This window comes from Branchiostoma floridae, unplaced genomic scaffold (genome assembly GCF_000003815.2).
Source record: "Branchiostoma floridae strain S238N-H82 unplaced genomic scaffold, Bfl_VNyyK Sc7u5tJ_1363, whole genome shotgun sequence".
Taxonomy (NCBI): Eukaryota; Metazoa; Chordata; class Leptocardii; order Amphioxiformes; family Branchiostomatidae; genus Branchiostoma; species Branchiostoma floridae.
The window spans coordinates 35332-52308 of record NW_023365708.1 but is presented as its reverse complement, the minus strand read 5'-3'; the positions used below and the strand labels follow the sequence as shown (position 1 = coordinate 52308).

The following is a 16977-nucleotide window of genomic DNA, read 5'->3' as shown; positions in this document are numbered from 1 at the left end:
AGCGTAATCAACCTGCCCTAACCATTGCCCTAAGTCCCGTCAAAATGCAGGAAATTGCGTTTCAGAGGGTCAAGATTTCAAAATTTCCGTGGACCTCCTTTGCGACGCCCCGCACAATCTGCGCTCTCGGCGACATGGTTGAAATATGTTGGGGCGTCGCCATCAAAATTTTAAACTGTATTTTTAATAGAAATGGCATTAAAGATTCGTCGATGAAGGTTAGACATCCAGGTAATAAGATACGCCAAAACAGTTACCATAGCAAAATCATATCCTGTTTTTGGCGGCATTAGGTATTGCCTAGGAAAATATGTTGGGGGGGGGGGGGGCAAGCTAAAACTTGGGGTATTTTTGATGATGCAAATTTCATAAAATCGATCTAGTCTAACGGCAAAGTTTACGGGTTGCGTCAAAGGCGTTACATCTGCTGCAAAATTCTGTCAGGAAAAGATCGTCCCCCCAAACAATATTTCCTGCCGCCTCTAGAGGAGATGCCCCTACTGTGCTTGGGAATAACAAATTCCACTCCGCGATAGTTCTGGGAAAGTACGAATTTTTGAACACATCAATTCTAGGTTGGTAACTCTGGTACTTGAAGACATGACTGTTTCTTGTTCTTTTTGAGCTGGTATTAGATACTCATCAGTTGGTACGTCCACCAGTTTATTGGTCATTTTGTACATCATGAAAAGTCTGGACATTTTCCTTCTGTCCCCGAGTGACATCCACTGCAGTTCTGTTTTCATTTCTAGTCTGCAAGAAAAAGTTGCCCCTCAGATGCAGGGAATAGCGTTTCAGAGGGTCAAGATTTCAAAATTTTCCCGGGGAGCATGCCCCTGGACCCCCTAGGATTGTCGCGCCTTCGGCGCTCAAGATGATAAAAATTCGGTCAGCAATATTGCGCCCCGCGTTAGAAATTTGCTGCCGCCGCCTCTGCCGCCGGTTACCATGAATACTTTTAACTCAACTTGTATACCATCTTTGACACAAACGCTCAGTCGCTCGGTGATTAGCCTGGGTACTATACCATCGAGGCGCTCGGCGGTGTAGGGGTGGCCGCCCGTACAGTTAATTGGTACAGGCCGGGGGAGTTCTTACGGGGTTAGGTTAATTTAGTCGCGCGGGGTAAACTCAAAAGGCCGGCTTCAAGCTAGATATCGGCGAAATCTCAAAGGGCAGCTAATCAGACAGGCTGACAGAAGCAGGTCGGTGCCGGGTAAAGCACCCCAAAGCCGACCGGCGCGGAGAATGGTACCCAGGCTACTCGGTTATGAGTTCTGCATAACGTGTGGGGAAGCTTTTGAATTTAGCGTAGGGCGTAGAGAGGCTTCATGAATTCAGCGTAATACGTAGCCGGCCATCAGAATTTAGCGTAGAGCGTTGTCGGGACCCCCCCATTGGGGCCCTCCTACATGTACATTGTACATCATGAAAATGAACACCACAGGGTATCTGCGTGTCTGCTGTACTTCCAGTGAATATGGTGACAGCCGCCTGCTCCAGGTCATTGAACTTATTTGTTTGCAAAAGAGGAAGAAGAAGATAAGGAAGCGAAGCAAGAACAACATGTTTTCATTTCTTAAAAGTAAACATAATAAGATAAGTGACGAATCATCGTTAACAAGGACCAACAAGCGTTCGTAGAACTCAACCTCCGTGAAATGGTTGAGGGTGTGGTGGTTTGAGGGTGTTTTTTTGACATCTCATGGGCTAGGCAAAATTGTCCGGAATTCTACAGGAATTTTTTTCGCGTCTATGTAGTTGCATCATCCCTTTGGAGTGGAATGATTTGGGTTGACAGATTGTCATGGTATCTGGAATGCAGGTAGTCTTTGTCATGTGCTGTGAGCGAGCGAGGGAGTGAGAAAGCTTTGGAGATGCCTTACATTATCAAATTTTATTATGCAAATCAGGGGCTAATTTGCATAAATAACGAGGACAGTTTATAAGTCTACTTCATTTCATAATAGCAGATACTCAAAGAAAAGACACATGTAACTAACAAAGAGAGAAATATTAGCCTAACTGAGTAGTGTACTTGTATGTCCGACAGGTAAAAATTTCCGGAATTTGCAGCAAGTCTTCCGCGCGTGCGCAATTGCATCATGCCTTTGGAGGGTAATAACACGGGAAGGGTTGACGGATCGTCATGATTTTTGATCTCTAGATAACTTAGAAATCTTATGGGGAACATGTACACCCCATCATGTATAATGTACTGTCCCTATAAACAATTTTCTTATAATCTTAGATACTTCCACAACTATGACCTTTGGGGTCACTTCCTGTGGGGACAACTGCACAACTGCAGCCCACGCTGGCATCCGTATGACGTAAACAGATAACATAGCACTATTGCGCAATAGCCACATTACATTATTTTCCAAGTACAAACATCCCCTGCAAACCGTCAGAAGCAACTAACGCGACATACGTTTCTTCCCCTTTCAAATACCTACCCACATACTACATATCAGATCAATCTGTCCCGGCGTTCACCAGTTTCGTTCACAGACATCAACTGTAGAAGGTTTTTACACAAACCTATTGTATTATGCAAATTACCTCCTAATTTGCATAACAAGCATACAATTATCACCCATGTCCAGTATCAGGGTGAAATGCACGAAGTTGTCCTAAGTTAAGTTAGATGTCTGAAGTTGTCCAAAGTTGTACGAACTTGTCCGAAGTTATGACGTCATCTAAACTTTGGACAGTCAGCCGGGTGGTGTACGGAGTTGTACGAACTTGTCCGAAGTTATGACGTCACGCTAACCATGACGTCATCTAAACTTTGGACAGTCAGCCGGGTGGTGTACGTAGTTGTACGAACTTGTCCGAAGTTATGACGTCACGCTAACCATGACGTCATCTAAACTTTGGACAGTCAGCCGGGTGTACTGATCAGGTCGCGTATTCCTAGGAAGATGTCGCCTAGCTTGACTTTGGCGATATATATACTCCACTACGCGTCTACAAGTTTTCTGTGTTACGTTCAAATGTCTCAACTGTCATTTCTAGAACCTTTCTTCTAATGTTCTCATCTTCTTAGACGTCACAATCTGACGTTTACGTCACTAACTCAGGTGTTTTCGTAATTCGAAACCGGAATGCGTTCTTCGAACGGTGTCGTTTTTCAGTCTAACAGTTTGAAACCGTGTGGCGATGAAGTCGCCACGGCTACTTTTTAGTCCGTGTCTTTGACGAAATAGACTTTTTTTAACGGGGGATTTACGGACAATATTATATCATATCATGTCGTGCAGTAAATCTTTGAAGGCTACAGATCTCCATTCGTCTTGGAAAGTCGAGTTTGACTGGAAGGATTTTCCGGAAGAACTTGTTCAGGTGGGTTAGTCGTATTAATCGCACCTTGATATGTTTTGAGTTCTGACTTTTGATTCATAAATCTTCTATTCTTTAGAAGTTACATCTTACAAAACAACATATTTTTTATCAGAATGCAGATTACTTATCTTTATTAAGATTTGGCTTATTCTTCACAGGGATGTTGTGCTGTTGCATCTGTTTTGTGCGTGCCAACGGTGGCTGTTTTATATAGCCTTATCACGGTCGCGGCTTTTGCTGTAAGCCATGCACAAGTCTCTCCACCTGACACCAAATGGAGGAAAAATGTTCTTCTGTGGACAGCCATCTGTCTGCCAACAGGTAGATTTACTTCTAAACACCTTTTTTATTGTTTCAAATCAAACGTTTGATTCAATGTAGATATAACGTTATATGTTCAAAATTTACAACCGTCATTTCTAGAACCATACCTTGTCGAACATTCTTTTGCTTAACGTCACCAACAGACATTTACGTCATTTGCTCAGGTGTTGTTTTTTTTTAATTCGAACCTGGAATGCGTTCGTAGAATGGTGTCGTTTTTCAATCTCTGTATTGCGCCACGGCTGCTTTTATTTCATTTGTTCTATTCTTTTTAAACATCTATTAGCGGGGATCAAAATGACATTTACCTGTTGTCTTGGCAGGCGCTGGGAAATCTACTATCTGTAAATGGATTCAAGAACTTATGACAGATGTTTACACGAAGTTGCGGAAAGGCCATACGGACAGTGGTAGTCCGTCTGCTGGGTTTACTTAATATGTACTAAATGGTGGAAGTACTTCAATTAATTGTTAAATTACAAGGAATAACATAACAACTACTACTTCTTATGATACAAAGTAGTGAAAGATGACTGCAATACATGTAGTTTATGAATAGATAGGGGAGATGTTTTCAGGTACTTGTATTTAGAAGTGACGTAAAAAAAAGGGAAATATAATATTAAGAGTGAGCTTAAATTATTTTGTGCGCATTGTTAAAACGAACGTTAAGAGGAGAAATAAAAGACAAAAAAAGTGAAATAAATGAAATTTTTTACAATGCATGAACATTGATTTTGTGCTGATTAATGTGCATCTATATTTTATCTGTTTATATGCGTGAGTGGTGTGTATCTTATTTACACATATATAAGTTTTTACTATGTATTAATTAACTTTGGACAAATTCGTACACATGCCGCCCTACCCTGCCCACTGTCCAGAGTTTGATGACGTCACGTAACTTTGAACAACTTAGGACAACTTCGCACACTTGTTGACCTACCCTGCCCACTGTCCAAAGTTAGATGACGTCACGTAACTTTGCACAACTTAGGACAACTTCGCACACTTGTTGACCTACCCTGCCCACTGTCCAAAGTTAGATGACGTCACGTAACTTTGCACAACTTAGGACAACTTCGCACACTTGTTGACCTGCCCTGCCCACTGTCCAAAGTTAGATGACGTCACGTAACTTTGCACAACTTAGGACAACTTCGCACACTTGTTGACCTACCCTGCCCACTGTCCAAAGTTTGATGACGTCACGTAACTTTGCACAACTTAGGACAACTTTGCACACTTGTTGACCTACCCTGCCCACTGTCCGAAGTTAGATGACGTCACGTAACTTTGCACAACTTAGGACAACTTCGCACACATGCCGCCCTACCCTGCCTACTGTACGAAGTTAGATGACGTCACGTAACTTTGCACAACTTCGGACAAGTTCGTACACTTGACACCCTACCCTGCCTACTGTACGAAGTTAGATTACGTCATCCAATAAATGTTTTGACGTCATCTGTGACTCCCGATATAGCATCAAAGCCAGTGGGAAACGGTTGTAACTTCGTGCAACTTCGTACAACTTCGTACACCCTAACTTCGTGCACTTCACCCTGATACTGGACATAGCTCACAATTATGTACATCACTACGTAAGCTATCTGCATACCTACTGTCATTACGATCCATCAACCCTTGCTTACATTATTCCATTCCTTATCAAAACCTAACACAAAAATTACTTTCACTGCCTCTGGGAAACCTTTAGGGGGCCAAATCTTACACACCATACTACGCTTTTACGCAGCTACCTACCACTGAAAAATCATCACCCAAGCAAGTCCCAAACAAAAAATATCAAAAACCGGAAGTTCTGCTATAGTACGATAACACGCCGCTAGAGCGCCCTGCCGTACCGTAATTCCTACCATTCCTTTGTCATGTCGAAACCTAATCACATACCAAGTATCAAGACAATCCATCAATGCCTTCTCTAGTTATCATGCTGACAAATGTCCCTCTGACATATAAACAGCAGTGAAAACAAACCCTCCGTTCGGAGGGAATTACAGACAACTACTAGTATAGTGATGACGTCAGTACTCACAGCCCGCCTCCTCCGCGCGTCTATCCACCGGAAGTACCCGGTGATGTACAGGTTGTCAAAGTCAAACTTGGTGCAGAACTTCCGCTGGTACGTGTGCGCCCTGGGGGTAAAGAAAACTACGGTTTTTTGCATTTTGCGACTTGCAGTCGCAAAATGCCTTCTGGCCAGTGTAGTCGCCGTTGTGATGTTGAGATGAACGGACCTGTTCAATCCATGCCAAACATTTGTATACCTGTTAAAACAGGCATTTCTTCAACATGTTCGCACTAGCGCAGTGGTAAAGTTTACGCATTCTAAACCAATGCACCCGCTTCGAATCCGGGGAGGTAGATTTTTTTCAACTTTTTTTTTTCTTTTTTACATCCATTAAAATACTAATTTTTACATCCATTTGGCCACACCAATTTATTTCTTTGGTTAACGGATTCGCCGCTTCGTTTTTTTGCCGAATAGAAATAAAAATTAAAAAAAAAAAACTTAAAAATGCCCCGCAACAGAGCTCACTCAAAAACAGGCAATGTGTAGTGAAATTTGCTGCAGTTCACGCAAATTTTAACAGGTGGCGTCTAGATCTGCTGCAGTTCAGGCACATATGTGAATCTCTCCATGCGCCAATATCAGGTTTAGTTACTCTGTTCTATTCATATGACATTCTAATAACTAGAAAGAAAAAAAAAACGTTCACACACGCAAACATTGGCAAAATGCCAGCTTTTTTAAAAGCATTTGTTTTGTGTGTTGTCTCTACCAGACTATAGCTTACTATGCTGGCTATAGGGATTTGCCCTAGACAGACAGTATGGTTTTAAACTACCCCCTGACTCTCCTGACCAAATTATCCCCCATTTTGTCGAATTCTACTATGAATGCTCCCATATGAAGGACTGGTGAGAGACAGAAGGTAGTTGGTGAAAGGCTACTATGTATGGTGATATGACTGATGTCGTTTAGAAAATGTGAAACGGACAGCCTAACATGAAATAACTCTGATAAGGCGCTTTATACTAATACGTAAGTCAGATTAAAGCAAACTAGTAGAGCCAAATCTTTCACTACGTTATGCACATAACATACACGAGAAGTCTGTTTCTGCGCTTACAATTCCATTGTAATTTTGTGCGCTTTCGATTTGTTATACAGAAGGTAGTAAAGGATTTTGCGCTGTCTGGTGTTTCGCTTCAAAGGATTATCAAAATAAAGTGGAAATGAAAATTTAGACGTCAGTTTTATCAACATGGTCATACATCTTCTATTTCTCTTTTAAACTTTATAGAATGGTAAGAAATTTCAATAAATTTCAAAAGAACTAATGCGAGGGCATTTTAAACTTACGCAAGAATCGTTAAGACGAAAAGAAAGGCGAAGATCTTGTTGATGGCGGAGGATAAGAATCGGAAGACGGCCATCCTCTGGCGGAACTCCTGGTCTATCGCCAGCCCGACGTCTTCAGCTGTCTTCAGGTTCAGATTTTTCGGTCGGGATATGATCTAGGATAGGATGAAAAACAAGGGGAACCAATAGTGGGAAATGGCTTGCCTTGTACATGGATACATGAAAGAAGATTAGAGATTATCGTAAACACATGAAGTACTCGTATATAATATAAGTGATGCTGAGAGCCAGCATTACTAGTATAAAATTAAGTGATGAACCTCAGCTGTGCTAATTAGAATATTTCCAATACTGGTAGTAGTCTCAGACAAAAATCAGCTTCGCCCAACGTGGGGCTCGAACCCACGACCCTGGGATTAAGAGTCCCATGCTCTACCGACTGAGCTAGCCGGGCGCTGACGAGAGATCGGCTATGGCTACGAAAGCTACCGCAACTCTAGTTAGGCTGTCTGCTTCCTGATACGTGCAGCTGTAAAAATACTAAAATCCGTACGTTGTCTGTTAGCAAATAAAAGAGATGTTCTCATTTGATAACAATGACAATGACAATGAAGTTTATTGCATATTCATGCCCCATTGGGGCTAAATGCAGTCAGTTTGGTACATAGAAAGTAATCGGAAAGCTATACATATACTACAGTTTACATGCTTCTTCTCTCTTCTTAAAACATGCGTGGACGAGCTTACAGATTAACGTGCGTAGAATAATCACAAGAAAGTAATTCCTTTCGAACTGATATCCATTTTTCTCATCAATGGTACTGATTTTTTCGACAAGTTGAAATGATTTTAAGCAGCCTCTTACTATAGTATTTATACTTGGGCCTGTATTGGGGAGGCTACAATTTAGATCAATTTGAGCGTTGACACGTTGACACTGTCAACGCTCTGCCGTTAAATTGATCTAAATTCCGAAAAGGCAGCGACTGCATGATCATTCTGCAGGCTGGTTTTGCTACAGGCTAAATTCAAGCACCAATTACGCTTAGAGGCAACCCTAGATATTTTGATGAGTGTAAAGCTCATCAATCGACTCATCAAGGGAACTTAAAGAGTTATTGAATCTAAGTTTGAATTGCATGAAGCTGGTACATGATAAGCTGTGTTCCTTTCACGAGCCTTGCCTCGGGGGGTACGTTCTCACCCCATTGGTTCCATCGGTCTTTTTATCGCATGATTGAAAACATGCCGTAACTACAGTACATCCATTACACTCCACGTAAAACTCGAGGAGTCCCCGTACCAATAACCTAGAAATTATATCATAACGGCTGATTACGCTTTACGCAAAAGGGCAGACAGGCCGCTATATAGGGTCATTGTATTTGGTGCTAATAGGGTACCGCAAAGAGATTGTTAAGCTTTGGCTATTACCTTACGTCGTTACTGATTTTCGCCAGCCAGCGATCGGCTTACGTTCACGTTCAACTCCCGCACAATTGTGATGAGTTGTTTTGCTAATACCGACCGTAAGACTGGCCGTAAGACACAAAACCGTAAGGCACAAAACCGTAAGGCACAAAACTAATTCTTGTCAAACTTCTATCTGTGATACTTGTATATGCATGTTTTGTTTTTGTTGCGACCTGTTAGACTTAGCTTTGTTGGACAAAATGTACACTAAAGGTCTTAATTCATTCATTCATTCATTATACTGCTAGTATAAAGGACATACTGATGGCTTGGAAAGGGCACTGCCTGGCAGGGATTTTCTATTCACGTCGAGTATGACGTAGCGCGTAGAGGATCTAGGAATAAATCTTGTTCTTGACATATACCAGCAAGATAGATGAATCAATCTGCCACTTGAGTATGGCTGACATTTCAACTTTTACCGGACTGATAAAAAACATGTCTATCGCCCAACGTGGGGCTCGAACCCACGGCCCAGGGATTAAGAGTCCCATGCTCTACCGACTATGCTAGCCGGGCTGTGATGATCAAAGTTTCAGTCGCAATTTTCATTGTGTTTGACATTCAATAGCGTAGTCAGGCGACGTTGTGTAAACAACGGGTCCGTGTCAATTGAATGAAAGTAGCACAAGAGGACATGACCCGCGAAAGCGTCCCTGCGAAAAACGACTAAACTTTACCTGGTATTCCATCTCGACGTCGAAGTGTTTGTCAAGCTCTCTGACGGAGGCGTCAGAACTTTCATAACTTTTCCCAAATCCGCTGTCTACATTGTCGTCCGCCGGTTGGCACATATGATCTGAAAAGACGGAAGGTAAAACATTTTCTCTCTCTTCTCTCTCTCTCTCTCTCTGCCCCCCCCTCTCTCTCAGTGTGCCCGTCCACTCCACAAGGATAGTCAGTTCTGACTTCGTCCATGTCCAAGAATAGTACAATCTCATTAAAAAATTTATACATAATGCAATCAGTTGTGTTGGACGGACATAGGACGTCCAGTTGTAAAGGTGGCAGATTTACAGCGAAAAATTAAGCCGATACTCGGGCGATTTTGGAATTGTGCGAGCTCTGACCGATGTACAAATTCGGACAGTGGCCACATGAAGTGTAAAGGCTGCTTAAGCATAACAAGTGCTTTTGTAAATCAATTGTATATCAAAGACCAATATCCGCTTCTGTTGCTGAGTTCCCTGTTTGATAAATGCTGTACTTGATAGATGGAAAAATGCTCCAACCTGGTATACGTCCTGGTAACCGATCGTACATGTTCCCCCCATCATGATTTTTTTTCCGCCGATCTGTGCAGCGCCTGGTTTTCAAAAAGCAGGCTTTCCAAATGTTGTACTGAAACGACTGGCATCTTTCTTTCTGTTCACAGCACGCTCTCGCACAGGCCTTGAGGGTGACACCTTCACGAGCATCAGATATGTCATACCCAGGACAATCTGTCTTGGGGACGTGGCGATAGTTTGATAACCCACATGGGTCTGAAACAGATAAAGGAAGCTTGCAGTCCGTGTATCAGTAACATTGATAAAAACCAATGACTACAAGTGTAGTAGGACGTGTATTGTTTACGCCCCACTTTCAAATGACGTCACGTGTAAAACCAAGAACGCATATATGTAAATCTCTCTCTCTCGCTCTCTCTCTCTCGCTCTCTCTCTCTCCCTCGCTCTCTCGCTCTTTTGTTTAACTTACCTCCTAGTCTTTTGCACTCTTTCTTAGGGATATGACGGCATGGGTCGCCCGTAAACATCTTTCTTAACGTTTGCACAAATCCTCTGTTGATTACTTGGCATTCATCATATGCTATACCCATCTGCTTCTCACATTCCGCCACTGCTTTCTTCTTCAAATCTGTCAAGATCATAATTGAAGGGTTAAACTCAAAGCTGTGTCGCCCGGAACATTTAGCTTCAAATTTCGCTATAACCTACTTTACTAACAAAAGTCCGAAAAGTCACGGCTTCGTTTACACATTGCTTACATGTTACACATTTTCTTCTGAAATACAGTACCGTTGTGCATCACTGAAATTACATATCCTCAAATTATTTTTTTTCAATAGCACATCACATGGTTGGTTACTTAATTGATAACTCAGTTTCACTTTTTACATGTTATTTTATACAAAATTAGCCATACCTTCACATCGATTACCAACTTTTTTCTTGTATTTCCGTTCGGAGTTTTGATTCTGGTTAATCGTCTTTCCTTCGTCAGCCTGTTCTACCTCCTTCTCGACTGGAATAAACTTTCTTTTCACATCCGAAGAAGATCTGTCCAGATCCTGCGCTTGACTCTGTATTGTATTGAGGACAAAACAAATATGCTATCGTACATGTGGGAGAAACTGCACAGTAAGTTTAATGTCACGTATTTCCAAGGACAACAAGACTTGCAATTCCTAACAAAATGGAATGGCGACGACTTTCATTGCTATCCTAAGTTATTATTATTGTTAATTATGTTTACATTTACCTAATCTTCCTATGACATGAGTATGAAGCGCATGCATATACAGTAATTATACAATTTCAACATAACTGGGACAAAATACAGTTGAAATCAAAACAAACACGCAAGAACTCCCACTAGACGAGTTTCATGATTGCACAATGTACCTCCCACCTCCCTCCCTATTGTCCAGTATCATGAATTGATGGATGTGCTCCAGTCTATTAAATCTCCGATTTTTCAGTCAGAGTAGAGCCACACTGTACATCACTGACCTTGATACAAAACACAAAACAACACCAGTTGACTTGAGCTGCTCACTAACAAATGTGATTCGGACCAAGAAAATTACCAACCATCCCAGGCTACTCTGACCCAGCTGTCCCCCTTGATCCCAGCATTCTAGGACATGACCCGAATTCCATTTAACATTCTTCGAGACTTCCATTCCAAACATGCCTGTGGAAACATGCCAGTGGACACGTGCGCATGTCAGGACATGACCCAAATTCCATTTAACATACCACAAGGCTTCCATTCCAAACATGCCTGTGGAAACATGCCTGTGCAGGTCCTAGATATTTTGCAGACTGAATGTACCATTTGGCTCGCCCTTGAGGCGTCGCCAAAATAGTCGTAATAGACAACAAATACATAGCATAAAGACCCACACTCACACAGAAGTACACATATGTTAGACGTTCTTGGTAGCCTTCTTGGCAAACTTCTATCTGTGATACTTTTATATGCATGTTTTGTTTTTGTTGTGACCTGTTAGACTTAGCTTTGTTGGACAAAATGTACACTAAAGGTCTTCATTCATTCAGTCATTATACTGCTAGTATAAAGGACATACTGACGGCTTGGAAAGGACACTGCCTGGCAGGGATTTTCTATTCACGTCGAGTATGACGTAGCGCGTAGAGGATCTAGGAATAAAGCTTGTTCTTGACATATGCCAGCAAGATAGATCAAGCCTTTTTTCAACCTCCTTGGATAGATGAATTAATCTGCCACTTTAGAGTATGGTTGACATTGCAACTTTTACCGGACTGATAAAAAACATGTCTATCGCCCAACGTGGGGCTCGAACCCACGGCCCTGGGATTAAGAGTCCCATGCTCTATCGATTGAGCTAGCCGGGCTAGTTATCGACCTTCACAATGACCATAAGAAAACTGAGAAAAATTGATATTTTCAAAACAAGTCTGGTTTATTACCCGGAGGTCTTTCATGACGTCCATCATTGGGGCCGCCATGAACTTCATGACCGTCAGCGACTGTTGGTAGGCGAGATCGGACGAGCAGCTGATGGAACGGGAGGATTCTTTGGCGTTTGACATCATGTTGGCCATCGGACCTAGTACGCAACCGAAACGTAAGAAGACGACAACTATAATTGGCCATTAGTATGTTATCTAAAGGGGCATTTGTTTCTCTGATCGCACCCCTTCATGGCTGGGTTTAGCCTATTAATTGGGGAGGCGACCAGAGAAATATATAAGGAATCTAAATGAGCAATGAATATCAGGGTCGGAGATTTTGAGTCATTTATCTGCTCGATAAGGTAATCAGAAATATCGGACCTGTCATCAGGAAGGTGATGGCGTACGCGTTGATGATCCTCCTGCCGTGCTTCCCGAAGAATAGCGGGATGACCAGGATGAGAGTACAGCGCACCTGGACAGCATGGAACGAACAGGTCATTTATATCATGTATATTTCAAGGTAGAGATTGCGATCTGGAAGCAGTGGCGATAATATTCCGTTTGTATGCTAGGAATGTGTTGTGTTTCCAAGTCAATCTATTGATAGAAAATGACATGAATGGAGGTTGAAAACTTCCGTTCTTTCTTGCAAAATGCGTTTAAAACTGCCACTACAGACTGTGATCAGGATTTCTCTCGGGTAGATTTCTCTCGCCGACTCTACCAGTACTGAGAGAAACCCTGATGGTGGTCTCTGTAGACAGAGGCTCCGCGGATCGCAATTTCCAGACGAACATACATGTCTACATGGAATCTACGTACGGGATACCAAAAGGAGGCTCGAATCCACGACCCTTGGATTAAGAGTACCATGCTCTACCGTCTATCATAAAAGTTTGTGGATGAGGCCGCCCTTGTTGACAGAACTTTATCAAAGTTCTCACCTGCACGGACAGAGCGTACCCGAGAGACATCAGCATAGCCACGGCCCCGCCGAACTGGTACCGCATCTCCTCCGCAGGGAACGTCATTCTCTCCACCATACCGACGTAAAACACTGCAGATTGTCGGGAAGTGTCATCGGGTTAGATTATCAACATGCACTGGGTACTTAGTTACACAAACAACATTTAGTATATTTATTGCAAGTGTGTTTTTTTCAATTAATTTTATTCCATCAGCAGTAATCAAGTGTACAAAATGCCGTACATGTATAACAATATCATGTTATGATTAATGCACATTTTGTTGCTATGACCTATGTATTGCCTGGAATTACTGAATCGCATAGTGCATTGAATAATTGTAGGATATTGTGTCTATGAAGTAACAAATGATTATCTTTATATCTAGACCATGACAGGAATATTGCATACTTTGCTAGAGTTATGTACAGATTTGAACCATCACCAAGTAATATAGATTCTATGCCTATATCTAAAACAGAGATTCGTTCCTTATTCGTTCCCAGTACCCTTGCAGCCGGTTACACTCAAAGAACATGTGGATGTAGTTTTCCTGTGTTATATATTTCGCATGTGGGGCTGTAAATATTTCCGGTAGTGTCCATTATTTTCCATCTATGAAGTAAAAGTTTACATGGTGGCAGTAACCTGTGGAGAATTTTGAAAAAAAGTTGAATTCACTAAGTTTATTGTCCTTGATATCTAACGTTTGTGCTTTACATATCTTACTCCATGTCAAATTGGGGAATAAAGTGTCCCAGTGGAATTGAGCAGAAGGTATTATAACATTTTCCATAAGACTAACTGAGTACAAGTATCTACCGGTAAGTACATCAATTAAACCACACAGGAATTAAACCATGAATATTCATAAATGTTATATAATGTTTCTGTATCAGCATGATCGTCTTCATCAACCCAGCTGTAGCCTATAGCCCTTTTCACCTTCATGAATTCACTCATCCAGTTTCTTGTATCTCTAAGTTTTCTAAACAACGTATCAGATGATACATATTCGGAGTTGTTACATAAATCATTCATATATATCAATCCGCTACGAATCCAGTGTTCAAGGAACAATGTGTTGTTATCAAACTTGTAGTTTTCGTTACACCAAATAATTGCATGTCTTTGATTTACAAAGTCTGTTTTTCCCCCTCCAAGTTTGTGCCAGGTCAATACTACCTGTCTTTACTGCAAGTGTTGCATGGAGTCTAGAGGTACACAATGTATATTTTGAAAATTCAAATGTTATCAGGAATACAGAATCTGGCTATGAATTACATAACTCATTTTTTTCGCATATCGGTTTCAGTGGACTGTCTCCCTAGCTCATATTGCACCATTTTCGGCAAATTTGCTGGTAAAGTCATTTGAATAATGTGGCTAAGCTACAATCATAGAAAACTTTATTTAGCCAGGTAGTTAAGACAAGTAGAACTAGACGAGGGGAAATATAATACCGAAGTTAATGAATTACCAATAAAGCAAGTCTAGCGACAAACCGAAATGGTGTACATTAGAACAAAACTTTTAGCAGCGGGTGGTTTCGATCCACCGACCTCTAGGTTATGGGCCCAGTACGCTTCCGCTGTGCCACCCTGCTAGGTACTTCTAATGTTGATGGTCAGATGGTGATAACGAAGTCATCAAAGCATTTAAGATATCGGTAAAAATGTTTCCCCATCAAGTAAAAAAAAAACGCACATAAAGCAAAACTTACCCAGTCCAAGAAAGGCACCAAACACCAGCCCAAACAAGAACTTGAGAAACCTAAACTCCTCCGGATCGCTCTGGAAGAACCTGCAGATAAAGAAGCTGCTCCTTTTCTTCTTCCCGCTGACGCCGCTTGTCCTGCTGTTTTCCGCCTGGGCAGCTTTTCCGGTCATTTTCTGATTGTGAAATAGTTCCTCTTCAGTCGGTTCTGTTTTTCTCTTGAAAAAAAAAATCAAAGATCAAAAAACAATATCAGCATGTGCTCTCCGTATAATCCGTTTTTTTGTGCGATTTGACAACATTTTAAGCTAGTTTCATGGTCATATTTGGAACATAGTAAAATTAGCGAAATGGCGGTGCCGTAAGGGGTAAAAATTTCGACGAATTTCACATTAGGGGCGTTTGCATTACGCCCTCGATTCTACCTTTATAACTAGTGAATCAGCATCGTTGAATCTTTGACTACAAGTCATGTGAAAATCCTGTTGGTTTGCAATGTGGTGGTGTAGCTGATTCGAGTACAGTTGGCTTTTTAACATAAGTTGCGGTACCGATGTGCATCCGCAGTATTTGTCAAAGGATGCAAACAGAATAAAACAATGTAGAGACGGACTGAATTAGCAAATGCTTCATAGGTCTTATGACAACTAGGACGCAAATACAGCGGTGCGGGTCTGGCGCGGGCTCCGTGGAACGGGCGTTGACGCCAGGGCGGAAGCGTTCTTTTTTGGATGCCTCTGATGAGGTGCCCTTGTGCGACTGGGAAGAAAGCCCATTACTACTGCGAAATGGAAAGTATGTCATATACCTACTGAAAGAAGAGATTTCGGACTTTTCTGTGCACTTCATTTTCCGTTTGTTTTCAAGTATGCCATAAGGTAGAAACGCGGTTGAAATTGCACTAAGATCGACTGATCTTAGGTTATAAAATCAAAAGGATACAGCCCAACAAATCAGTTAAAAATCCATAGGAGTGAAGTAAGAAGCTTTAGAATTGTATACGCGGTGAAATACTGAATATACATAGTTGTAAACTCAAGCGGCAAGCTTTCTTGTAAGTAGTCCCGACGCCCGGGGTTCGTGGAACGTAGAACTGTCTCAAAGCGGCGCGCGGTTCGCTACGGCAGTCAATTAGAACTTTTGAAGCTAGATTTGTATCACCTCGGATTGGCATCTCAACTTGACAGTGGGAATTTATATACAGGGAACCACTGTAAACTTAGTTCCGGTCAAAGATTTGATATCTATGGGACGAAGACCTATCCGGGGTTGATAATTACTGAAAAAGTCAAACCGGGCGCGTTCTATTCTGGAGTCAAAATTATGAAATGGCTTCGCGCGGATTGGGGGCATTTGCCTTACGTCCTTAAAACCTATGATAAGTCTTAGGTTTTAAGGGACAGAAACTACAAGGTCTGCTCTTTCTTCCGCTCCCAAATTCCTGTTGGTTTGACATCAATACAACAGGTTAAAAATATGAGGGGAAATTACACGTAAATCACGTGCCGATTTCGGGCCGTATTGTTGACGGGAAAGCGGTAAACTATTGGTTCAAAAATCCATAGAGGTAACAAATTAGTCTAACATATTGTAAATAACTTGAAATTAGTAAGATAAACGGCCATGAACTCCAGCGATAAGCTTTCTTGTAGGGGGTGTTGACGCCCGAAGTCATGGAACGGACTACTTTCTCTCGCGGAAGGAAAATAAAACTCTCGACGTGGTGTAGCGGCTGTGGAAATACATAATATTTATGTGTATATATCAATAAAACCATCAATTACTTCAATACATTATAGCAAGAACCGAAAAGAGCAGTTCTAAGTCCACCCTTACGGTCTAGAGAAGAACGATAAATACGTTCGTAAATAGCTTCCCTTACACCCCTCCCAAACCAACGAGGTTCTCTGTCTAAAATATCTGTAGTCTCTAAAGAGAACGAATGAGCGCTGTGAATATTCAGATGATGCCAAATGGCCGACGAAAACTTGCTCGTACTCGCCCTACAATGCTGCCTGTACCTTTCCTTCAGGGGTTGGCTAGTTTCATTGATGTAAGTCTCCAAGCAATGCGGGTCATCACACTTAAGTCGTAA

At 41.8% G+C, this 16977-nt stretch overlaps 1 protein-coding gene, 1 long non-coding RNA gene and 1 other non-coding gene across 4 annotated transcripts in view; 1 reads left to right on the top strand and 2 right to left on the bottom strand.

Annotated features, from left to right (window-relative positions):
- The first annotated feature begins 2828 nt into the window (after positions 1–2828).
- LOC118407490 lies at positions 2829–4065 on the top strand. Its single transcript, XR_004830155.1, has 3 exons — positions 2829–3348; positions 3507–3669; positions 3996–4065. It is a non-coding gene; the product is annotated as an uncharacterized LOC118407490 (long non-coding RNA).
- Positions 4066–5272: 1207 nt separating this feature from the next.
- The window catches only part of LOC118407494 (E3 ubiquitin-protein ligase DCST1-like), an 18673-nt gene continuing 6968 nt past the window's right edge, over positions 5273–16977 (bottom strand). For both annotated transcript variants that reach the window (XM_035807976.1, XM_035807977.1), the window contains exons 2-11: positions 14890–15100; positions 13146–13258; positions 12580–12673; positions 12214–12353; positions 10682–10838; positions 10235–10393; positions 9769–10020; positions 9217–9335; positions 7064–7218; positions 5273–5831 (exon numbers count right to left, since the gene is read on the bottom strand). In XM_035807976.1, the coding sequence (XP_035663869.1) occupies positions 5618–5831; positions 7064–7218; positions 9217–9335; positions 9769–10020; positions 10235–10393; positions 10682–10838; positions 12214–12353; positions 12580–12673; positions 13146–13258; positions 14890–15100 (1614 nt within the window). In that variant the 3' untranslated portion in view covers positions 5273–5617. The remainder of the gene's footprint in view (positions 5832–7063; positions 7219–9216; positions 9336–9768; positions 10021–10234; positions 10394–10681; positions 10839–12213; positions 12354–12579; positions 12674–13145; positions 13259–14889; positions 15101–16977) is intronic.
- On the bottom strand, positions 7445–7517 carry Trnak-cuu. The gene has a single exon. It is a non-coding gene; the product is annotated as a tRNA-Lys (tRNA).